This window comes from Lutra lutra, chromosome 5, assembly GCF_902655055.1.
Source record: "Lutra lutra chromosome 5, mLutLut1.2, whole genome shotgun sequence".
Taxonomy (NCBI): Eukaryota; Metazoa; Chordata; class Mammalia; order Carnivora; family Mustelidae; genus Lutra; species Lutra lutra.
Window position 1 is genome coordinate 53,148,711 of NC_062282.1, and position 25,900 is coordinate 53,174,610.

At 36.7% G+C, this 25,900-nt stretch overlaps 1 protein-coding gene across 3 annotated transcripts in view; it reads left to right on the forward strand.

Moving 5' to 3' along the window:
- The window catches only part of GABRG2 (gamma-aminobutyric acid type A receptor subunit gamma2), a 110,678-nt gene that overhangs the window by 44,624 nt on the left and 40,154 nt on the right, over positions 1–25,900 (forward strand). For 2 of the 3 annotated variants that reach the window (XM_047731263.1, XM_047731264.1), the window contains exon 7: positions 7,551–7,556. The exons of the other annotated variant lie outside the window; for it this stretch is intronic. In XM_047731263.1, coding sequence (XP_047587219.1) covers positions 7,551–7,556 — 6 coding nt within the window. The remainder of the gene's footprint in view (positions 1–7,550; positions 7,557–25,900) is intronic. 3 annotated transcript variants of the gene reach the window in all.

Below are 25,900 nucleotides of genomic sequence, written 5' to 3' on the forward strand. Positions count from 1 at the left end.
AGAAAAGTGGCAAGTAAATTTTGTACGGGGCCTCTGATCCAATGCCATCATCTTGCATCGAAAAGAATAGATCACATTCTTCTTCTGTCAGGATACTTGTAAAGCTTCCATATTTTCTTTTGGAGTGTAAATATCAGTGTTTCATGAAATATCTCCATAAGTTTTTGGTAAACCCGTGAACTTTAAAAATTATTTACTTTTTTTGTCTTTAACTTATCTTTTAGTCTAGGATTCCATATGCTAGTTACATTTTTCTGATTTTTATTATAAGAAATACACAAATATTAAAATAAAAAGTCCACATACCACTGAATTTGCCTTAATTTCCAATAGTACTGGGCAGACTGCTGTTTTAGAAATACTAGGTCTGTGGGATCAAGTCCATGTTCCTTGCTTCATTTCTAAAGTATTTGTAATCTACCTTGTATCTTTAAACCTTGTCCATGGTTCTCTCACCATACTCCTTACCCCCTTGAGGTTTTCTGGGTACAGTGTACCAATTCATGGTTTTGTATCCTATATTCCTTATTTGATACCAAGCTCAACTCCAACTTTCTCTATGTGTATCTGTGTATATGTACTGGTCAAATAACTCTCCAAATAGAAAAAAGAAATAGCTCCTACCTTCTAGGCTGTGTTTTAATTTAGATGTCTTTGGCAAACCAGGGAGACTCTTTAAAACCTTCCTCGTCATAGAGGTGAACTCTTTTAAGGGCAAGAAAAGGGAAAATAATTTTTTTAAAAAGATACAAGCTAACAATATATATATATATATTTTTCACTGAAGAGGGTGAAACAAAAAATACTAAGGAGGGACGCCTGGGTGGCTCAGTTGGTTAAGCAGCTGCCTTCGGCTCAGGTCATGATCCCAGCGTCCTGGGATCGAGTCCCACATCGGGCTCCTTGCTCAGCGGGGAGCCTGCTTCTCCCTCTGCCTCTGCCTACCACTCTGTCTGCCTGTGCTCATGCTCGCTCCCTCTCTCTCTCTAACAAATAAATAAATAAAATCTTTAAAAAAAAATACTAAGGAAACTAGGTGTGAGGAGAGAAATAAGCAACTGGGCACTCATCCCACAGTCTCCTGTGACTTTGGAGTCACAGTAAGTAAGTTGTGAGCTCATTTTCATCAATAAATTTCCAAACTACTTGAAGCAATGCAGTGTCTTTAAATAAATCAGTGGATGACTTTATAGTAATTGATTTTTATTTTATTTTTAAAATTCAATTCAGAAAAACAATTAAGTTTGGTTTCAAGAGAAGAAAATGTAGGAACAACTTAAGAGTGCTTGGCCAGGAGTAGTCATGGGGAAGTCATTTGCCTTCTCTGGAATGAAAGTTCCTTGTTTATAAAATGAAAATGAATGCACTTGAGTAGATGCTTCTTTGAAGTCCTTTTTCTTAGACCTGTCCAGAACCTCTGATGTAACCACAGTTATACCACAGATGTCCTAATGTACAGATGTAGGAGTGGCCTTCTTGGTAATGTTTTCCTTCATCAGGTTTTCAATATGTTTCCAAAGAAAGTCAAATGCAAAAACAAACTCCTTTAGATTTTTAATTTTAAGGGGAATGATCGTCCCACCCATATATTTGTTTTTAGTGACACATGATGTTATATGTAATGTTAACCCAAGATTTTATGTGTTATTTTCTTTCAGTTGTGGTACTAGAATATTTATATATTACAATTAAAAATCTCACATCAGGGGTGCCTAGGTGGCTTAGTGGGTTAAAGCCTCTGCCTTTGGCTCAGGTCATGATGCCAGGGTCCTGGGATCAGGCCTCACATCCGGCTCTCTGCTCAGCAGGGAGCCTGCTTCCCCCTCCCTCTCTCTCTGCCTGCCTCTCTGCTTACTTGTGATCTCTGTCAAATAAATAAATAAAATCTTTAAAAATAAAATAAAATAAAAATCCCACATCAGAATTTTAAATTCCAAAGTTGCTCTGACATTACCTAGTAGGGAGATAGGGCTAGAGACACAGAGTGATCGCATAGAGAAGTCATATGAAATGTAAGGAAAATTGTTTGGCTTTAAGGTGACATGCTTTGTTTCTGCTTATATTCCATTGGCAAAAATGTTGTATGTTCCCATGGAGATAAAATGAAACTGGGAAATATAGCTCAGTTGTGTGCTAGGAAGGGACAGTGGGTTTTATGACTTTCTAGGGTCTGTGCAACATGCATGATCTCATTTTATTTCTCACAACAAGTCTATGAGAAATACATTCTTTTGCTATTTGACAGATGAAGCAACTTAAGTTTAGAGGGGCTAAGTAATTTGTTCAAGGATAGTCAATAAAGTAGAGTTGTTTATCCAAATACCAAATTTATACCCTATTGCTTCTCATAAACATATTAGGTAAAGAAATGAATTAATTAGAAGTAAAAGTTAATTCTTAAGCTTCATAATAAGTAATATTACACAATGCAATGAAGTAATATCACTTAATATAACCCTATACATGCATCAACAAAATGTTAACATATAGGAATAGCAATTATATGTAGTAATAACAAGTGAAAAACAATTTAACAATGATATCCCTTTCCTTTTTCAAAAACATACTTACTGTCTATGAGATAGTACTATTCACTTGCTAAGTGGACCTATCGGTCACCCTCCAAATATGGCCTTAATTAAGAAACGGTCAGATCCAGTGCATTTGCATAAATTGGTTCCTCACACAAAACTCTCATCAGAAAGAAAACCAAATAAAAGGTTAGCATGACTACTATTTACAGTAATTTTGGAGATTAATACCTTATTTTGACAATCTATCAAAACCAACCAGGTCAAGATGTTAATTTTTATCCAAGTCTTTGGTGTTTCCTAATTCAATTGAAAATCCTATTTTGCTGTATTTAAAAGACATGTTCATCCATGTGACTGATATGACTAATGGAGCCCTCCTGTAGAGCTGCTGCCCCAAATAAATGTAAAACGTCAAATAATTTTTAAAAATAAAAAAAGGTGAGATAATAGAGACTGAGTCAACAGACATCATGCTCTAAACACAAGCTCATTGACAGTTCCTTTCACTTTGATGCAATTGAATAATTTCTTCACCTTGTTTTTGCATTTTCAGAAAATAATGCTATTCAGTGTGGCAGATATGCAAATTTAAGTTTGTCAGAGACTGAAAAGGGAAACAAACAGCAATGAGGAAAATGATTTCTTTTAATTATTTAACTTTCCTTCCCCCCCCCCTCCAAATGAAGTTATTATGAAGGTCACAGCACATGGCAGTGCATCACAGCCCAGAAAAGAATTTGCTGGGCAGACGAGCTGGGGCTGACCAGAATTTGTTTACCATTCTCACCTGTATCTCATATAATCTAATTCATTTAGAAAAAAATCAAGAACAGGGGCACCTGGGTGGCTCAGTGGGTTAAAGCCTCTGCCTTCGGCTCAGGTCATGATCCCAGGGTCCTGGGATTGAGCCCCACATCAGGCTCTCTGCTCCGCGGGGAGCCTGCTTTCTCCTCTCTCTCTCTCTGCCTGCCTCTCTGCCTACTTGTGATCTCTATCTGTCAAGTAAATAAATAAAATCTTAAAAAAAAAAAAAAAAGAAAGAAAAAAATCAAGAACAGCTAGTGTTACTAGTCCATTCCAAAAGGGCAGAAAAGCCCAAGGAAAAGAGAATTGACAAATAGGTTAAATATGACTTAGTTTTTGTTTACTTTTATATATGGATATCTCTGCTGTTTAAGAAATTGACAGTGCTTCTCATTAGCATGAGTCACATCATAAATGTTTAATTTTTCATATTTGTCTTCCAATTTGTCTACCCCTAAATTAACTTCTCCTTGTTATGTCTTATCTCTCAGAATGACAAAAAGAAATAATAAAAAAATAGTATTTCTTAAAATTAAATTACAGTTGTTCTCCCATCCCCATCACAAACCTAATTGTATTGCCCGTAAATGCTTCTCTCTCAGCTCTGTAAGAACACTGAAGTACAGTAAGTGACATTGCTTTAGCTGAGACAACTGAGTTTATTGGAATAGTTCCCAAACATGACTTCTGATATGCTTATACTCACATGACTTACAGCACCATGCACCTTGCTTTTGAGCACTAAGTGGTGAAAAGCTATGTAATATAAGAGCCAGTGTGTAATTCATGAGCTGTGTAATAGCTCCTTGTTAAAGAGACAATGCAATCATGGATATGAATTATAACCACCTAAGGATTACATTTTCTCAGCTGGTAATTTCTTGTTACCAGTATCAGTGCCTGAGAGTGAAAATAGATTGAGAGAAAAATAAAATTTTAGGGCTAAATCTTGAAGATCAAGCCCAATTGTAATTTTACTGATAGGGAAATTACTCTGAAGAGGTGAAGTCAGTGGTTGTAACTTGGTAGCCAGTAGAGCATGGGGCATTAGACATGGATGAGTCTAATTCTATTTATTTTAGTCAGTACCGAACAATTGAAAATTTCCATATGCAAATCTTAAATATCTTAACATCGTGAACATCTGGGTCTTCATTCATATTTGAAAATGATTGGGTAAATCTGAATTACGGGGGGCACCTGGGTGGCTCAATGGGTTAAGCCTCTGCCTTTGGCTCAGGTCATGATCTCAGGGTCCTGGGATCGAGCCCCGCATCAGGGTCTCTGCCTACCTCTCTGTGATCTCTCTCTGCCAAATAAATAAATAAAATCTTTTATAATAAAAAAAATCTGAATTACGATATTACTGAATAGGTGAGGCACATCATCTACAGTTTACCAAAGTCCCTACCACTTCCTGTTTTTTTTTGGGAGGGGGGACTATATGTCTTTCTTTGTGAATTACTGTTTCCTTATTTTGAAAAACTAAGTACACCTATATCTTTGCAGAATATATATATATATATATATGTATATGTATATATGTATGTGTGGAAATGAATGTATTTATTTTTTTTTACTTTTTTATAGGCAAAAAGCAATGAATGTGAATATTACTCAACCAACGTTTGTTTGAAAAACAAACAATCGAGGTTTTGTTTGAAAACAGATAATGAGTTGCAGGGAAGTGCCAGAATGAGGCCAACCTATGCTTCACTTGCATTTTTACGTTCTACAACTGGGTTTATTTGTCATAAATATCTAGCATGTGCAAGGCCAATTGATTTTAAGTTTATTCAGTTTATCTCTATGATCCACTTTCATGGGAGATGGATTTTCAACAACCTTAAAATTATGAATTTATATCTGCAGACATCTGCGCAGCTAGCCTTGTTTGCATTTGTCTTTTCCAGCTCCCATCTAAGCAGGCAAAAGCTTGGTTGCAATTTTCCTGTACTTTACTTATTAGCAGTCTTAAGTAGCCAGTCGACACTTGCCCTGGTGTACTTCTCTGAAGATTGATACAATTCTTGCTCTGCAATAAAGCTCCGCTCTTTATTTTCTTTGATGAGGTGAGACAGCTGGTTATAGAGCAAAAACCGATTCCTACCTAACAGTTCCCTTTGTGGTTATGCTACCCTATAGTTGAATGAACTTGGACAAGTCATATTAGGACTTGACCCTTGATTTCTTTGTCTCAAAAAAGAAAAAAAAAAATCAGACTGGATTGAATTGAAGCTCCTTTCACCTCTAAAATGCTGTGCTATGTTTCCTGATACCTGGGCAAATTGGTTATAAAGCAAACTTCTGGTGGGCATTTAGGTTTCCTATGTCCCCACAAGTTCCCAACAGAAACTTCCTCACGTTACCTTATCCTATAAAATTTAGAAATTAACAGATCTATTTTTTCTGTCATGTATAGAGAACTTCGGTGGCAACTGTGGGGGCAAGAGGCCCAGAGTGTTGCCATAGAGATGGTTGGTTAGTTAGTTAAGGTCTGAGAAAATCTGGCATGGGAAAAATAGGCCCATGGTGGGTGTGAGGAACGAGGGTGGATGCTAACCCCGTTTATACTAAATGAGAAATTAGGAGAGGGCAAAGATAGGACAGTGGCTTTGACATGGCTTTCAGAAAGGAGAAAGGACACACACTCTATATCCTCAAATAGAAAGAACATTTGTAATCAAGAGTGCCTAGTATGACCTCAATTTATTATTTTATTTTTAATAGATTAATTGTATAAATTTAGCTGATGGATAGTGCTGAGAATTGGCAGTCCATTAAAATAGTACTGATCTAGCACCTCTACAATAATAATATGACATACTAGCATTTGAAAACTCTTTATATATGAATCGTCTCATTTACTTTTTACAGTATTTCTATAATGCTATACTCATTTTCCAGGTAAGATGATCATGTACAACCAGTCTTGTAGAAAAGTATCTAGAGAGGGTAAAGGCCTTTTCCAAGATCATGGAGTAAGTCACTTAACAGACACTCATGTGTCCTGACACGCTCATTTTCTAGTGTAGCGGTGACTCAAATACCAGGGCTGTTTTTGAATTTGTGTTTGCAGAAAGACTTGCTCCTGGCCATATTTCTTTATCTCGTATGTAATTTGTTTTCTCTTTAGTGTGATGGCATCTGTCTACTTTGCTGTCTAGCTATCTATCCAGCTATCCTCTATCTATCTAAAGATAGTTGCGTACTACTATGGCAGAATCAGACCATATTGGTTAATTTAAGCTAGACTGTGCTATGGTGGTAAAGAGCTCTTAAATATCAGTGGCTTAAAACTCAATAAAAATTGTATTGCATTCCATGGCATGTTTATTCTTATGGCTGAAGGAGAAATAGTAGAAGAATAAAATGATTCTTAAAGTTTCTGCTTTGATAGGCATAACTCATTTGGCTCACATTCCATGTGCCAAAGCAAACCACATAGAGAAGCCAGTTGCCCATGGGGCGGGATGCATGCTTCTCTTACACGAAGGGCCACTGGGAAAGGCCTTTGTAGGGATGGACTTGGTAGGAAGAGATTCAAGTATTTGGAACTTCAAAATCATAATCAAAACTTACCATTAATATAATCCTTTATGGTGTACATGGCCCATCTCCTTGGCCAAATAAGTAAGTGTAGCTTGAGATAACAGGTCCGGAAAAACCACCACTAGTAAGAGAAAGGAACGACTTACTCTCAAAGAAAACAGAAACCAGTCATTAAAATGTCTCTGACTCTGAGAATTATTCTCTTTAAAAGCAACTGTTTCGGGGCAAGCTTGCTTGCTTTGTCAATGACCTATAGCCATGATTTCCTATTGGCTTTTTTCTATGTAAAGGTGGCTTCAGAAGGAACAGATGAAAAGACACAATATTAACATGAAAATGATTGTAGGGTGATAGGAACTGTCACATTTTATAAACGTGGGCAAGATTTTCCCTGATATACTTCTGGGACAGCTTTATTAATTACATTGAAAAACAGGTCTGTAAATATTGGTCCCGTACTAAATTGAATTTTACAGATATTAGGCAGTGTAACTTCTAAGAAACAATAAACCAGCATCATCCTCTTGTCACTAGGAGGAAGTAATTGAACATGATTTAATAAAGCAAGCCACAAAATAATGAAAAGGTCAGGCTATCTTGATTGCTGTTACTTATTCATGAGGGAAAAAAAAAGTCTCTAATAGTCTTGTGTAAGAAAAGAGTATAGTTTCCAGTAAAGTTTAAACCCCTTCTTTTAATCTTAATAATAAGCTATAATTTTAACCCTTTCCTCTATGAAACATTCTTAAATTAATTCCATCTCTGTTTTATAGGTGAAGTATATGAAGCATATGGTTACCAATAATTTCAAATATTTTTGCATGGCTAGTTATTAGTAGAATTAGAACTAATCAACAGACATCTGTGTCCCCAGTCTACTGTTCCTTCCTGGCCACTTGCCTATATAAGACTAAGCTAATATAAAAAGGAATTTTCATTCTATTGGCTGAAGCTGAATAAGTTAAGAGTAGGAGATACTTTGGTCCTAAAAATCTGCTCCTGTTAATCTGTACACAGGTAAGTGGTGTTGATAACGATGAGCTGATGGTGATGGTGGTGGTGGTAAGGATGAGGATGATGACAAGATGCTGAAGTCAGGTTTTCTTGGACATTTTATGTATACCAGCCACAATGTTAAATTAAGTATTTTACAAGGTTTATTTCTATAAACCTGCAACAACTTTAAAAGGTAGATAGTATTTTTATTTCCATGATCATGTAGCTGGTAAGGGGCAGAGCCAGGATTTGAACGTGTGCTCCGAGACTAAGCCATAGCATTTTTGTTGGGTCTTATTTGTAGGCAACAGTGATTTTCTTTTCATCAAGGTAAAAGGCTATTCACATGAACAGATATGTGTGTGTGTGTATAGAACACAATAAAGAGCACATGTTTTCAAGAGATTTCATGCCACTAGAAATCTAATACATTGTGTCGTTCAAGTCAATGGCACAATTTAGAGTGTTGATAACTGGATATATCAAGTAGAGTCAGTTTTCTTTTAAAAGAGAAGAATGAGTAAATAACAGAAGTATCTTGAACAAGGCTAACTAACTAAAATGCTTTCTCTTACTGGAAGGATTATCTATGTATGACTCAAAATTTTGGATAAAATTACATGTGTAGTATATTAGTAAGACATGACTTCTGGTAAAATTTGAAAGGATACTTGGCTAGAGGTGAGACAAGCTGGCCTTAAGTCTTAGCGGATCTTATAAAAAGGTGTATACATCTAGGCAAGTCATTTAACCTCTCAGACCTCATGCTACCTGTAAAATGGAAGAATTTTACAATTACCCTACCGGAGTTACTATGAATATCTGAAAATGCTTAGGAAATTGTGAATAACTATGGAAATAGATAGCAATGTGATCATAAAGTAATTGTATTTTCCTTTCTTTCTCATTCCTTTCCCTAACCCTTGAAATTAACACACACACACACACACACACACACACACACACACACACACACACACACACGCATACACACAGACACAGTAGATTTCGGGCATATTTAATGACTCTAAGAAAAGAGAAGTGATTTATAATTGATTGAAAGTTCATAGAAGATAGTAACTGATTCTGCTTGCTTTGTAACCTTACATTTAGACTAAAAAGGGAGAAGAAACCTGAAATTAGTTCAAAAAGGGCAGATGTGTGCGTGGGAACACTCTTTTAATAGCTGTCCCATAAAGTGACTTTAGGAAGAATTTGAGAAAAGGGTATTAAGTTGACTTGTTGATTGACCATGACCAGCTCGGGGTCTCTAACACACACACACACACACACATACACACACTTGCTAGATGTGTCAGAACAATTACTTCTCTATTCTATACTACTAACAATACTCAATGCAGCAGTTATGTAATAAAGACAAAAACTTGCAAGTCAAAGAGACTTCAGACTTGCCTAGTCAAGGGCCTTTATTTCCCAGATTAAAAAATAATAATAAAGCCCAAGGAAGTGAAATGACTAGTGTAAGCTCTCCTAACTAGTTTTGCAGGAAATGAAGCATCTAATAATGAGTTTCCAGATTGCATTGCAACAGACCTCTCTCAAGCCTCTCTGTAAAGTTCTATAACTCAAAGTTTAGACAGTTCCTTTCCTTTTTATCAGATCCTGAAGTAAAATAAAATGAAGAAAAATAAAAATGAAGAGGGAGAGAATACTGAGTTGACCAGATGAGCGATTTCTACTTCTATGTTGGCTAGAAGATGTTGCAGTCAGTGCTGAGGAGCAAGTCATATGTGGCTTAGCATTGCTGAGAGTGGTTATACCTGTACCTTATTAGTTGGAGTATCATGGAGTGGAGACAGAAAAAATGAGAATAAGAACCTTAAAACCCAGGTTCCACTTGCAGGCTTGCCTCTAACTTGCTGCATGCCTGTGATCAAATCCTTTTATCCCTTTGTGCTCTAGTTGCTGTCAGTAAGGAGTGCATGGCTTTATCAGGAGTCCTTCCTCAGAGAGGTGTGGGGAGAATCAAATGAGATAATGGATGTGGAAATGCTTTGTAACTTGTGGGAGTGCAGCACAGATCCAAAGCATCATTGTCGTTATTTTAACAATTACCCCTAAGGCTCCCTTTAGATCTGAAGTTCCAAAGTCATGGCTTGAAGGCAAGGCTTAAAGGCATATAAAATCTCAGTGCCAGTAAAGAAACTGAAACATTAAAAAAAAAAAAAAAAAAAAAAAAAAAGAATCATTGATCTCAGCTCCACATGGAGCAAGCCTGGGAGTGTGACTCAAGTTCTCCCTCACTCCTAGGTCCCTGTGATCAGATTTTGTCATCAGGACTTAATGAGGATGATAAGATGATAAAAAAATAAGGGTATTGTTGAAGCAACACAAAAGGCAAAATTCTGACTTTTTTGCGGGGGGCTACTCTTGGAGGGAACCTGCTATTAAAAGATCAAGGCTAAATGTAGAAATGAAAGGATAATGAAAGTTATACTCACTGGAAGACCCAGGAAAATGGAATTTGGCTGTTGCCTAGGATTAATGTATTTTCACCTGAAGTCAGTAAGAGACCTGCTGCATTTGACAATCTTGGGAGTTGCTGGGGGTTTGCCAAGAGGACTGAGCGGATTAAGTTCAGTGTTTTCACTTTTCTGGGGATTAAAAGTTAAACTTCTAGATAGGGAATGTAGGATGGGAAACATTTTGAAGTTAAAATGCATGTAGAAATTTAGAAACATATTTCAAAAGAATTACCTTTTCATTTCAAAACGTTCCATGCAGTCTCTTGACTCTTAAGAGCGGGTGCAAGAAAAATGATGAAGTCAGCAGTAGAGCTCGTCTCCATTCTGTTTGGGACTCAAAAACAGAAACTTATTTCTTCTTAACAGCTAGTATCCTCACTGAACACTTCTCTTGGGATAATTGCTGTTTATGTTAAGACATCACAGTTATCCAGTGTGATAATTAATAACATGATTTATTTATTGAAAACATACTATGTACAACAAATTGCCCGTGGCAATTTTTGTGAGATTTCTGTTTTAATCTCCATAAAAACCTCCAAGTAGCTGTGATTACTACCATGCTTTCAGAGAGAGGAAACCTGTAACTCAAGGAAGTTAAGTAACTAGTCCAAGCCCTCAGCCAGTAAGAGAAATAGGGGATTTGAAATCAGATTCAAAAGGCCACATATCCCAGGTTCTTAAACATTCTGCTCTGTAGAATTCCTTAGAAGGTTACTTTTTGAGAGTGGTAGGGGATAGAAAAAGGAAAACTAATTCCGTAGTTAAAATTTACTTTAGAAATCAGTGTAAATTGAGATCAGCATGCCTCTGGGGCACTTGCCAAAAAAATGCTAGTAGAATTTGCCAAAGGCAACTTCAACAGTGCAACAGTGCTGCTTTAGTTTCTCAGTAGCATAGCTCATCCTGTCATAATGGATGAAAAGAAAAAAGGTTAAAGGTCACCAGACAGCCCCCCCCATATGTTAGCTTCCTTTTTTCTTAAATGCTCTTTACTAATGAGTTTCACCAACACTAGGAATAGTCAGAAACTCAATGTAGATGAGGGATTCATGGAAATTAGTGGGAAAACCCACTCAAGACATATTGCCTAGAAAGGTAGCTTCTTTACTGTTTTGTTTTGTTTTGAATTGGCCCAGAATGTTCAAACCTGTATAGAAACTGTACCTCATGTTTTTGGGAAAATTTTTTAAAAATCTAAAAAGACTTTTTTTTTTTTTTTTTTTTTTGGCTATTGAAATAATTGATTCCTAGTACCAGTGTTATTTAGCTCTCAATTACCAAATGCAGTGGATACATTAATAAAGCCATAAAGCCATTTTATGAATGGAAAAATTGAGGCTCAGAAAGGATAAGTAACTTAAAGTGGTCACCCAGGTAGTAAGTGGAAGAGCTGGCATTCAGACTCAGTTGAGACCGTACAGCCTGCCCATGTACATCTGTGTGATGCTGCTTACATCTACAAGAGGTCGCTCCCTGTTAGCTCTGTCTGGTTAGTGCCTCTCTTTGAGGTCAGCTAAGTTCTGTGTATTGGTTATTTATTGAGGACCTCCTATGTTCCCAGCACCATTAATAGGGTTCAAAATGATAAATTAGGCATGGTCCTTGCCCTTGGGGAGCCCACAGTCCAATGGACTGACAATGAGCTGAATCTAGCTGAATTTTAAGTATTTTTACATGAAATTCTATGTGACAAGACTAATGAAATATCACACACAACAATCCATACTTTTTAATACATCAGAGCACATTAATGCATACATGCTTCAATACCATGTCAACCTTAGTCCCCACCCCACCCCCACGAATAAAGAAACCATTATCCTAAAAATATTTCAAATTCTTAAAATACCTTAGTATATGTTTGGAATATAATTTGAAAGTACCAGTAGTCATTATCTCGTTTAAGAGCTATTGTAGTTCTTAATTGTGACTGCTCCAGGGGCTTAATTTAGCGAGCTCCTTATTTCCACCCACCGCTCTTTCTGGCGGTGGGAATGCTTGCCCCCATGCCTACGATGCTCAGTGCCTCCCAGACAAAGGCTGGTGGGAGAGAGGTGTCTGCAGAAGCTAGCTGTCAGCCTTGCGCTATTGAGAGCTGGAGTTTTCTTGGGGAGCCATTGCTAACACATCAGCCAGTCTGGTATTTCAATAACTATGCTGGCTTAAGGCTGAGTGAAATGCTGTTTGGTTTTATTTGCTTTTCTTTGTCTTTTACGTTCAGTTTTTGACCCACGTGAGTACCAGTCATTAACTTTGCAACCAGAAAAGTCTGATCTGTCTGCAGCTCCAGATATGATAGTCATTTAATGTTGTATCTAACCTTTCAATCCACATTCAGTCCCTCAGGATTCCTTTTTGTGGCTGAGGAGAATATAATAGATCTTAGCAAGACTGTATCAAGCTCTCTTTGAGACCCATAGCCCTAACATTGCAATTTCATGTCTAAACATGATATCATCTGTACTAGAATTCTCTGTACGGTCGTGATATATGTTAGGAAGTTGCAGTTAGCACTTCAGATTGTAGCTTTCACGTGAATAATGCATCTTTCTAGTGCATTACTAGTGCATTTGGTTGGATGAATTCTGGACGAGAAGTCAGATAACCTGAGCTCTGGCACTGTCTCTGCAGGCTGCATGGGACTTGGGCAAGTTTCTAGCCTATCTGAGCCACAGCTTCCATGCCCGTAAAAAAGGATTAAGATACGCTATTTAGTCAACCATGCAGAATCTCTCTAATAATTAAATGAGATTAAAGTATATAAAAATGACTTTGTAATTCAAAGCACTGTGTACTTGTATAGGGTCATTTGTACAGTATGTTACAAATTCACTTAGTTACTTTGTTCATTATTCATTTGGTATTTCCTGAGCACATATGTAAACAAAACATTTTACTGAGGGATACTAGGTTCAAAATTACATGAGGCATTGATCTCACTGTCAAGCAGCTTAAAATCTAGTTATTTTAGTTATTCTAATAATTCTAAAACTATAGAGGAACTTTTTACTCTCGTTGAAGTCACTTCAAACTAGTCCTCAGAGCTTTTTCTTTTTTCTTTTTAAAATTTAATTTAATTTAATTTTTTTTCAGTGTTCCAGAATTCATTGTTTATGCACCACACCCAGTTAGAGCTACTTTTTCTATTCCCTCTTGTCCTTAGCAACTTGAATGCTTGAGGCTCACGGATTGCTCTACGACATGTCCCTATAATTCTTCTGAATTTAATATTTACCCATAGTTTTGTTCTGCCACAATCTGTTTATGAATGTCAAACTACTATTTTCATGATATATTAGACATTATATGAAGTCATATTTAGGGGTGGGCTAATTGTGAAAGATTATAAAAATAAGAGACACTAAAACAAATTTTACACTTCAAATTTTTAAAGTAAAGGAATTTAGATTTATGACCTATAAATTTAGAGTTTATTTATGTGTGAAAAGTGACACATGGATAAACAATTGGCAGAATCTTGTTGAAAGAAAAAAGAGGCTTGGGTCTATTTTTTTTTAAGTGGTGGATGAAGTGTACTTTTTGGAGATTTTTAGGTTAAAATGCATTTTAAGACAACCTACCATAAGCTTTTTATATTTGATGAGATGGCTTCTTCTTTATAAGCATGAATACAGGGGTGCCTGGATGGCTCAGCTGGTTAAGCATCTGCCTTCATCTTAAGTCATGATCCTGATGTCGAGGGATCTGCCCCTCCCCCAGTACGTGCTCTCTGTCTTCCTTTCACTCTGCACTCTGTCTCTCAAATAAATAAATCTTTAAAAAAAGGAGTGAATACAGATAAAATGTCATGAAAGTCCGACTTCATTGTCATCTTCTTAACAACTAGCCCTGAGCCTGACATAGACTAGATTCTTCATAAATGTTGTACAATTGAAGGAAGACAGCTAGAAGAATGAATCATGGAGACAGAGCATTTGAACTGAAACTTGAAAACAGGAAGAAATTAGGTTTGACAAAGATGTGGACAGAACAGAAAGACTAAAAATGTATCTTCTTGAGAGTAAAGGATTGTGGTTTAATGTAATTTAAGATTTATAGGCACATTTTAGAAAATGATTCAGAATTCTGGGCTTGTACTCAGAATTATTGGTCTTCAACAGAGACTGAGAGTATGACATCAGGAAAATTAATTCCTATTTTTGCTGAAAGATCTTGGTTTGGCATTTGAATGTCTGTGTTTGAAAATGTGGAAGAGCTAGAAATCAAAGGGTCATGTAGAAACATGCATGCTTGCATGGATAAATTAATGTTCTCGCTAACTTTACAGTATCTTAGTGTTACCGAAGGCAAAAGTCAGATTTTAAAAAGTTTTAAAATTATGTAAAGAAGCATAATAGAATTTGTGGAGTTGAATGGGTTGAGTTTAATATGCATCTTTCCTTATTCCACTAGATTAGAGCTTGAAGTATTCTGACTTTATAAGGAACATAAAGACACAATCACACTGATGTGTGTGCTTATTTTAAAATCTGACAAAGTATGTACTTACATATTTTGAAGTAATTTTGAATTATTCAGAGTTAAGAGAAAGTTGAACTGGTTAAAATTAAGGGGGAGGTTGAATATTTAAGTGTAATTCACAAACCCTATATTCTAATAACTACAAGTTAGATCTCTGCTACAGTATGCCTCTAAGAATCAAGACAAACCAAACCCAAACTAAACTAACTGCACAACTCTTCTATAAAATGGAGCTAATATTGTCTACATCGCATGATTATCATAAGATGCAAAGGGCTATGCTACAGGAAATGGGCCTTGCCCCATAACTGACTGAGCAAATGATGAGGAGTATCTGTTTTTTTCCACTCTCCTTCCACAACAATCCTAGTCCCTTTCTTGAAATACTGAGCCCCTTTCTCTATGGCCAAACCACTACAACCTTCAAACCCAACACCTAGTGATACTTTTGTGCATGATGTTTTTCCCTGATTATTGCTGCACATACTGCTATATTCAATAATTTTATCGTACTTACCACCATGCAGCCAAGCACTTTATGTTTAATTATTACACACATTTCCTGGCTCTCCAAAAGGATTATAAATCCATGGAAAACACAGATATATTAAATGACCTCCTTTTGTGGCACAATTTTCAGGGGATATTTGGGGAATGTCTAAAGTCTGGTTGGATACTGGTTCTATTCAAGAAAGAGCAATCCATATTTCCAAGTTATGTAATGACACCCCTGTTTCCTTTGTCTCAACATAGTCTAAGTAAAATTTACTTTTATAGCCCAAATACATGTCATGCAGGATTATTTAAATCATGAGTATCAAATACAGTTACTCAAAAAAAAAAAAAAGTTTGCCAAAGATCTGGGTTATTTTCATGTCTTCTATCTTCTATCCATGGCCATTGGCTTTATCCTCAGACTTAACTAGTGCCATGATGGAGATCTGACTCTTCACTTTGTACTAGTAAATGGCTGCATTGAGACCAGACTTCATATCTTTCTACCATTGTCAAAGACAGAATCTCTCCTTGGAATTCCTGATATTTTTCTTCTACTGACTTTAAATTTGATCAAGCTAACATCGCTGAACCAATTGCTCTAGCCATGAGGATAGGATCATCACACTAATCCCCACCTAAGGATCCAGAATGGGATGAGTACCACCCAAATTCAGAGGCTGAAAAAGAAGAGCAAATTCCCAAAAGGAAAGTAAGGTACTTTGGTCAAAGAAGAAAGGAGGGAGGAGATAGTTAGTAAAAGATTAGTAAACATCCATTACAATGATGTTCTTTTTCTTAAACCTAGATAATATTAAAATAAAATCCCAGTCATAAGAAAAATGGGTGAAAAGAAAAATCAGTTTAAAAATGTGTTAACATCAAATTTATTAATTCTCATTTAATGTTAAACCTTGAGGTTAAGAACAATCTTTGGTATCAAATCTTAAACAGAATGTATTTGCTTGTATTCCTTCAAAAATGCATTGTTGGTGGAATGGTCCAAGGTGGGAAAGAGTGGTATTATCAGTAGCAAAATTATTACATAGCATTATCAATGTTTACTTTGGTCCTTGTCTAAAGAAGGAATGACAACTGAAGCCAATAATATAGATACAAAGCAATAAAGCTGGATAAGAGCAGGTTCTGAGTGCTGTATCAATCCAGAGAGGTTAGATTATACTACAGTAAAAATCACATGGCTATGTCTAGTTTCAAAGCAGGTGAATGAGTGGTTTTCTATCCTGGTTCAGAAGGAAAGGAGAATGGGAATATTTGGAAACTACATAAAAACTATGCAAACACATAACAGACACTTAGTAAATCATTCTAGGAATTAATGAAAAAGGATTTCAAAGTTGTATTTATATAGCCACTGAAGCACATTTGTCTTTTTTAATTTAGTTGTGAATGAGAGAATTTTTGAGAAAAGCAATTTAGGATGGCATAAAGAATAGTATCATTAGCATGTCAACCGTGTTCCTCTCCTGGCTCTGCTGCTCATTAGTCTGTCTTTGAGCTGATCATATTAATCCTCTGGGCCTCAGTTTCCTCACCATTACAATAAGACGACTAAGATGTTTTTCATAGGAAAATAGTGAAAACAACAACAAAATCATATGTAATATACTAGGTACAATGGCAGGCAAATATTAAGTATTCAATGAAGTCTAGCTTTTAAAGTTCACAGGGTCTTATTCACAGTATTTGATCTTAAGTTCTGGTATTAATTTGACAGTCGAAGTTTTCATTTCATTATCACGAAAGTAATACAACTTGATCTCAACTCATTTGGCTTGAAAGAACTGACTAGAAAAGACATGGAGCTTGATATAGACCAAGTTCCATTTAGCATGAATATTCGTACATTTTCCTGCAGAAACATGAACATGTCTGATCCTGGCTACTACCCCAGTCCCTTCTGAATTGTTGCACAACCCACGTCATCTGCGTAGTGTTCGTTTTGTAAAATCTTTTCAGAAAATGGCTTCAGAAATACATTTCTCCCCAAGAGGTATGGAGGATTTTATGTCTTTACTTAAATCTCTCCAGTTGATCCAGATGATTGTGTTTCTCATATGTCAGTCATTAAAATGACTTACAAAGACAACTGGCTCTTACCCCCTTTACAGCAAAGAAAGGGCTCTGAAATAAAACAAAGTAGAATTGTCTTGTTAACTTGTCCTTCACCCCTCTGATCTTTTTAGAGCATGATTTCTCACACCACATTATCGGTATCCCAGCATTGCTCCTCACTCAAAAAGAAACAGAAATAGAAATAGAAATAGAAATACTCACTCAAAATACAAACTTCCAGACTCCCTCCCCACATTTGAGGAACTAGAATCTCCAGAGGTGTGGACCTAGACTCAGCATTGTAAACAGAATCCCAAGTTGATTCCTGGGCATAGTAAAGTTTGAGAAGAGCTGCCTCAGATGTGAAGGATGAGTTGCCCCCCCCTTTTTTTTTTCCTATTGCATAAGTGATTCATTCCAACCCTAACACATTTCTTCCCATATTACATTGATTGTGTAATGCATTCTGTATTTCTACCTCCCATTTGCTATCATTTGAAGTCCCTTCTATTATATTTGATGAGCCCTTTAGTCCCCTGGCATACTTAGCTGTACCTTTATTATTGCCTATGGTTGCCACCAGGGCTTTCTAAGTACAGGTCTTGGAACAGCTCCTAGAAAAGGAGAATACATGGACCTTCTTCAGAAAATTAAGCCAAAGAGAGAAAGGATGCTGGGGAAACTCTTGTTCCTTTTTTTTAGAAATGGTAGGAATGTAACAAAAGGTATGGCTTCTTTCTCACTACAACATCTGACTGAAGTTATTAAGAGCTTTGTGATGATGTGGGAATCCCAATGGTCAAATAATACTATAAAGCTTCAAGTATTTTAAAGATCAATATCTAGGGAGACATTAATTTAACTTAGAATTATAACTTCAAACTGGCCTTGCTTCTTCAGACAAGCATGGGGAAAATATGGTCTCAATAGTTGGATAAATGGAGGTTTAAGCCTAAAACCCACAGTTGGTGGTTTACTGAATCACTCATGTTGGCGATTTTAAATGGCCATTTCTTCATCTATAAAATGGAAAAAAATATTTACCTCAAAGTTTATTTGGGCAAAATGAGTAATAGGGCAAACTATAGTGTTTGGCATTTTGTATTTCATTTAATAGAAAACTCTCTTCAACCCATTCTAGGATTGGGTTATTTTCTTAGGAAAATAGCTGCAGATAGGAAACAAGGATACACTCGTGAACATTGTCATATACAGCTCAAGGGGAAATTTCTACCCCAAGAGTGAAATTCTTGAACAATTTATGAGTAACCTCTGTGGGTGTCAGTGACAGCATGAAATGTGGAGTGGAGATGAATGTGGGCCAAAGAAGAAGGAAACTGTCTATCCAACCGGTTATTCATAAACTGTTGAAATCAGCAACATGAATGATAAAATACAAACGTCAAAATGTTGAAAATAGAACTACCCTATGACCCAGCAATTGCACTACTGGGTATTTACCCTAAAGATACAAATGTAGTGATCCGAAGGGGCACGTGCACCCGAATGTTTATAGCAGCAATGTCTACAATAGCCAAACTATGGAAAGAACCTAGATGTCCATCAACAGACGAATGGATAAAGAAGATGTGGTATATATACACAATGGAATACTATGCAGCCATCAAAAGAAATGAAATCTTGCCATTTGCGATGACGTGGATGGAACTAGAGGGTATCATGCTTAGCGAAATAAGTCAATCGGAGAAAGACAACTATCATATGATCTCCCTGATATGAGGGAGAGGAGATGCAACATGGGGGGTTAAGGGGGTAGGAGAAGAGTAAATGAAACAAGATGGGATTGGGAGGAGACAAACCATAAGTGACTCTTAATCTCACAAAACAAACTGAGGGTTGATGGGGGGAGGGGGATTGGGAGGGGGGGTGGGGTTATGGACATTGGGGAGGGTATGTGCTATGGTGAGTGCTGTGAAGTGTGTAAACCTGGCGATTCACAGACCTGTACCCCTGGGGATAAAAATATATTATATGTTAATAAAAAATAAAATTAAAAACAAATACCTGATCAATACTCATCAGAACTGTTAAGGTCATCATCAACTAGGCAAGTATGAGAAAATTTCACAGCTCAAACAATGCTATAGAGCCATAACAATGCTATAGATCTCAGTGGGTGGGATCCTGTAAGAGAAGAAGGCTCTTAGGAAAAAACGAAGGAAATCTTAATAAAAAACAAAATTTAGTTAATAATAATAAATTAATATTGTTTCATCATTTGTAACAACTATACCATACTAATATAAGATATGGGAAATTAGGTTTGGGGAGCATGGGAACTCTATACAATCTGCCATTTCCTTGTAAATCTAAATTATTAGAAATAAAAAATTTGGAAAGGAAAAAAAAAATTAAAAGAGTAAATTAAAACTGACCAAAGCATCCTCTTCATTACTGGCAAAGCTGTTCTTGAAAATCTCGGTTATACCTGTGTGAGAGTGAGCTTTACAATACTAAATCCCAGAACTAGAATTACCCATTTAGAAGAATTAAGATTACCATGTGCAGAATAACAGCGTGAAACATGTATGTCCTTTAAGCACTTGCTCCTAAGAAGAACAGGAAGGAACTGGGCAGTTAATGTCCAGTTTCTCTTAAAGCTCATCACTCATCTAAGCAAGTTCATCTTCCCTGGGGTGGACTTAAAGGAAGTAGAGTGGCCAATAGAGAGTTATTCTAATTAAGTTCCTTCACAGGTCAGGAAACACTGGGAGTGGAGATGAAGCATACCACCAACTTGGCCAAACTTGAAAATCTATATCTAAAAATCATAAGAATTGACTCCTTTTTAAAATTTTCTACCTGGCACACAATGCTAGAGTTCCAGGCCTTCATTCCTAGTTTCCCGTAAATATTCCCAAAAGCAATGAAATAGAACTGAAATACTCCTGTACAAAGTAGCTCAAGGGAGATATCATAAGTCACGCAGAAAAGGCATGTTTAAAATGTAAGAACAATCTTGGAATAAATAAGGTACACTGTTCTCAGTTCCTTTTGGAATGGAGGGACACATTCTTTTTGGAATGGAGGGACATGTCTCCTAAGCATATGAAAAACTGAATGGAAGACAAGGTTTCTCAGATTGGATCATGGTATCTTTTTAACTGTACCTCATATGTGTTCAATAGTTGAAATAATTAAATCTGAAAAAAATAAGACCTTGGGATAAATATGCTATATCCTAAGACTTTTACTTTCTGGTAAAGAAACAACTAGAGGAATCTATTGATTATATGTATTTTTTTTAAGTCCTAGAATTTATATATATTTTTTGTTTCCATTTGAATCTTTGCCCAACTCTGGTGCTAGAATGCTTTTTAATCATCTGATATCCAGTATTATCTCATTGTCTTTTCATGTATCCTTTCTATCATTAACTTATGATTTTATGAACAAATATAAATTTTATTATTTAGGTAAAATAATAGGCATCTGGGTTCTAGTAATCACCATTTCACACCAAGATTGTGGGTGATATAGGCATTTAAGTGCAAAAGTACATAGCAACTACACTTTAAGACCTGATATATAAGGTTCATTGGGGTCCTATACACCATTCTGGAGTTAGGATTCTCAGGTTTCTAGATACTACTACCTAATAACTACAAACTTACTAAGGCAAGAAGATGCTTGGACTGTCTCAAACATCAAGATCAGTTAAACTGGAAATAGGCATAAAGAACAGGAATTTGAGTTTCACCAAGGTGGTGGTTTTGACAGCTGAATGTGATGAATGGCAACAAAGCTGAGAGAGTATGAGTGGCCCAAGAATTTATAGAGAGGAAGGGAGAGAGAGGATATGAGGGGGCAGGGGAAAATAAAATGCTTGTAGGAACAATAGATTGAAGGTCCCTGTTGAGTCAAAAGATTTTGGAGACCACAGTACCAGAGGAAGTTAGCTAGAAACAAGAGATGTTAGTCACATAGTAAGATTCGTAAAATAGAAATTATGAAAGGGTTGAAGTTAATTTTAAAGAAGTAATGTTGCATATACCACACAAGTGGGTGCATAAAGTAATGATGAAATCAATGTCAGCAATGTCAGCCGACTAGAGGAATTCAAGGAACCCGCAGAACCGAGTTTTGTGAAGATCATGCAATGATTCCTGAAAATTCTGAGAATTTATATAAGGGATGTCAGAGAGTGTGATAGTGAACCAAGAGTTAACATTTTTAATTAGCGGACAATGATCTGAGCACATGGATTCAAAATGCAACATTCTAGGCACAGCTACTGCTGGGGTTGTTGAGAGTATGACTGGGGAGGAGGATAGGTTGAGGGTATCTGTGGCTCTATCTTCACCCTCATAGATGAGAAAAACCATTCTGCAGAATCAGATGTTTACCCAGTCTGTGATCCAGGCCCCTTCCCAGTTGCTCCCTGATGACTGGAAAAGCCTAGGGAAATTATTGTCTTAGACTAGTATGTGGATTCACTGTTGACCTCTGTTATGGGTAGATGAGATTATACCAGTGTGAAACTTTACCTGACACCTTTAAATAAAGTTGAAACTTCGGAGGAAGGCAAATGTTATCATGAGGTTTCCTTATTCACTCTGATAATCATGGTAGAATGCCTAGGGAATGCTTTGCATTGCTCCCAGGTTGCATCCCAAATTCCTTAGCATTATATGTTACTTCTCCAAGCATGCCTTCTCTATCTTTTCCTTCACTTAGTCCTGACACTCTACGGTATACCCACAGAACTGTTTGTAATTTCCCAAATATTTCAGGCTCTTACATGCCTCAGGGAATTTGTACCTGCTGTTTCTTCTACATATCATTTACTTTCATTCTTCACCTGATAACTCTTTCTGTCCTTCATGATTCAGTTGAGATGAAGCAACCTCTGAGAATGTTTGCATCTCTCTTCCTTTCTTCTCTTTCATGGCACTTGTAAGAGTGCTATGAATTGCCTATTTAGCTCTCTTTGTACATGAGTGGCACTTCGTGAGCTGAGAATTTCTCATTTACCCTTGTATCTTCAGTTCCACTGGGAGTGGCTTATAGCAGATGATCAATAAACATTGGTTACTATAAATCTATTTAGTTTTTTATAGTAATCAATCTTCCTTAACTTTTTTAAAACTTACAATTCTAAAATTTCAGAGGAAATTCCCAGATATCATTACCTCTGCAAACCTGCTGTCATTAGAATTCAACAGTTGCACTATTAAGGGATGATAAGAGAGAGAGAAAAAAAAAGTTAAGTACAGACACATAAATAATAGAGATTAAGAGACCATGATTGCCTGAAGCTCCTTGATTGGTGTTAAGGATTATTTTTAACAGTAATCAAATCTCCAACAGTGACAAAGTGTGTATTTTAAATAGAAATCGTTTCTTTTGGTATGAAAATCTTCACTATTGCCTGCACATTAGATATTTGGGGGTAAATGGATTTTCCTCTAAAATTAAAACTATGCTCAAAAAAATTAAGACTATTCTAGGTTGGTATTAGCATGTTTTAGTCTCTCTTCTCTATCTTATCATCTGTATGATCTGCTGTAGGGTTTACGACTTTATCTAAAATTTTTGTAAGAGTATAGGATTGGGAGTACCCTTATTTTCATGTAATCCAATTCTAATCCATTGGAAGCTCACATCACCAAACATGAGCAATACTGAAGTTTGGCCTTAATGGTAGATTAGACCATCCGTCTTCTCAGTGTAGTTTTAGTTTATGATGCTAGACTCATAAATGCCACAACACCAGAAATCACAATATTGAGAATCTTGTCCACTGAATTAAAGTAGTAACTACAGGATTTCCCTATATAATGCAATGCTGTTAGGAAAGATAATCATTAGATTCCTGGTCTATCATGTTGTCTTCCTTTCCACCAGATCAGTCAGAAGGGAGGAAATGTGACACAAAGACAATTGAGGGTAGATGTAGAAATATATCCCAATGAGTTAAGTAGCTTGCCTTAAATTGACTACCTAGTAAGAACTAAAGTTAAGGTGGAGGTCCAGACTGAATCTCAAAGCTCACACCATGTTCATTGCATAAACTTGTTTAGAGCAAAGAGTGTTGTTGCTCAGGACAAGCAGGTAAGGCAGGGGCTCTATGTGAAGTTGGGCAGGGGGTAGGAAGGAGATCTCTGGTCACATAGGACAGAGAGCCTCAGGAGGAAAAAACCAGAGAAATGGAAAACATGAGGTGTAATTTCAGCCTTTACCATGCTTTTGCTTAGATCCTCATAATTAATGAGAAAAAGGGGGAGGGAATTGTGTTTTCCTAGTACTGCTGGTCCAGCTTTCTGAAAGTTCTTCCTTTCCTGGGTATTAGAGAACATGGCTACATGCCAAGCCAACTATCTCTCCTGCTTAGTTATCCCAAGTTTTCTTCCCTGGCAGAGATACAGTGAGGTGGTGTATTGATTTCACCTCAGATTTTCATCTCGGTCATTCAACCTACGTTCAGGAAGTGGCATTATCTTACTCCTGGAGGCAGAGAGACACTGTCAGTCTCTCCCTGGAGGACAGTCGACTAAGTTCAGAGAGACTGTTTGTTGGCATCCCTTCCCTTGTCTGCGTTTGTTTTACATAACAGCATGCCACAACTCTTCAAGGAACAAAGCTAGGCACTACCCTGGTTTCCCTTCTCGTGACATGTAGGGAGGAAACATCAGTACTTGCAAAATGCTGTTGCTCCAAGCTTAGCTCCCAGCTGGCAGATAATCAATTTTCTCTAATGCACAGTTACTTTCTCTCCTCTCCTCTCCCTCTTAGACCATATTACACATGGTAATGTGTGCGGATAGCTTTCAGTTCTCTGGGAGGAAGACTGAGGAGTAAGGGCTACATTTTCTTCATTTCTAAGATGCAGGTATTGGACAAGCTGATATTTAGAATTGAAAATTTCTGTGGTTTTGGTTCTTGCATTACTATGTCAGTGCATGTAGCAAAAAATATGTATAAAACTTTTAGTGAAAATTTACCATGAGAGAATTTCAAATTGAGACTCAAACTACTGGAATTCTCTATTTTAGATCCATGCTAACTAATTGTGTGACCCTGGATGTATCATTTTGACTCTGAACTTCAGTTACAGCTGGATTAGATGACCCTTGAGATTTCTTCTAAATCTAAAGTCTAAACTATATGCATTCTCTTTTTCTAGCAATACACCTTTCACTTACTTTAACGTGATAGTTGTTTAAAGGAATTAGTTTAGAACCAGGAGCAAAGGGAATCTGTTTGTAGTCTATTCTTTATCACTGTCTTTTCTTAATAAGAATAATGGTCAAACTACATAGAGGAGTGATGAGGGAATGTGGGAAGGTTTATGTCACCACAGTTAAGGTCTTTCTACAAAAGATGAGCTATAGAAGACACCTTTGGAACTGTAGTAATCTGTTATTTTCTTTCAGAAATATTAATTTGGTAACTTTGTGTTAACAGCTAAAAATAAGTAAAGGAATAGCCCTAAATGCCTAAAAGACCTTTAAAGTGTAGTCATAGACAAATTTTCACTTTGTCTCTGTATTGCCCAATAATTAAAATCCTTTCCTACTAGAAATGTTCTAGGTTCACTGGATAGTGAAGTCAATGTGCAACAGGATTTTCAGGCAGTCATTGAGCTCCTCTCGTCTACATATCCAGGTCCAGCCAACTGGGGTCTCTTTTAGTGCAGGTCTTTGGTAGCTCATTTTGGCCAAAGTCATTTTAGGATTGCTATTCTGTACCAGAATTTTTAGGGTGCTCATAAAATCTTGAACAGCTTTTAAGTTCATATATGCTCATATATGCCACTGGGAAATCAAGGCTCTTAGGCCCTTTAGACATATCCCATACCAGGCTCTACTTCATTTTTAACTTCAGTTTTGAAAGTTAAATGTCAACATTTCCTTTATAAGTATCCATGTTCTTTGAAAACAGATCTTCCCCTATCTTTCATTTCAAGCAATGTTTTCTTCCGCTTTTGCAGAGATGGGTCATACGGCTAATCTTTGAGCACTGTGTGTGCTTATAGGGCACTGAACTCTTCACACTCATTGTGGATTTCTCACATGGGTTATTTTGGTCTTCAAAACAATCAAATCAACCTTGATTGAGTGACTGTTAGGGCATGATGCTTCCTATTTTCAGTCTGCTCTAGTTCCTTGTGCTTGATTATTCTACTCCCATAATGAGCCCCAGTGACACCAAATTTAGCTTTTTTCATCCCCTCATTGGAGCTGTCTGTGTTAACAGGGGCTGCCTCACGTAGTCCCTAAATGGGGCTCATCGCATCATATTGCATTTTTATGATCTTACATGAAGAGAATCTATACTGGAAGTAAAACATACCCACTAAAACTTTTTGGCTTCATTAAATGGTAGAATCCATGTTCATGAAAAAAAAAATGGCTGGGGATATTTGCTTTCCTCACTTTACATTCAGTCAGGATAGCTTTCAGATCATTCTTTATTCAAGTAGATTAAAGTCAATCAATCTGTAAT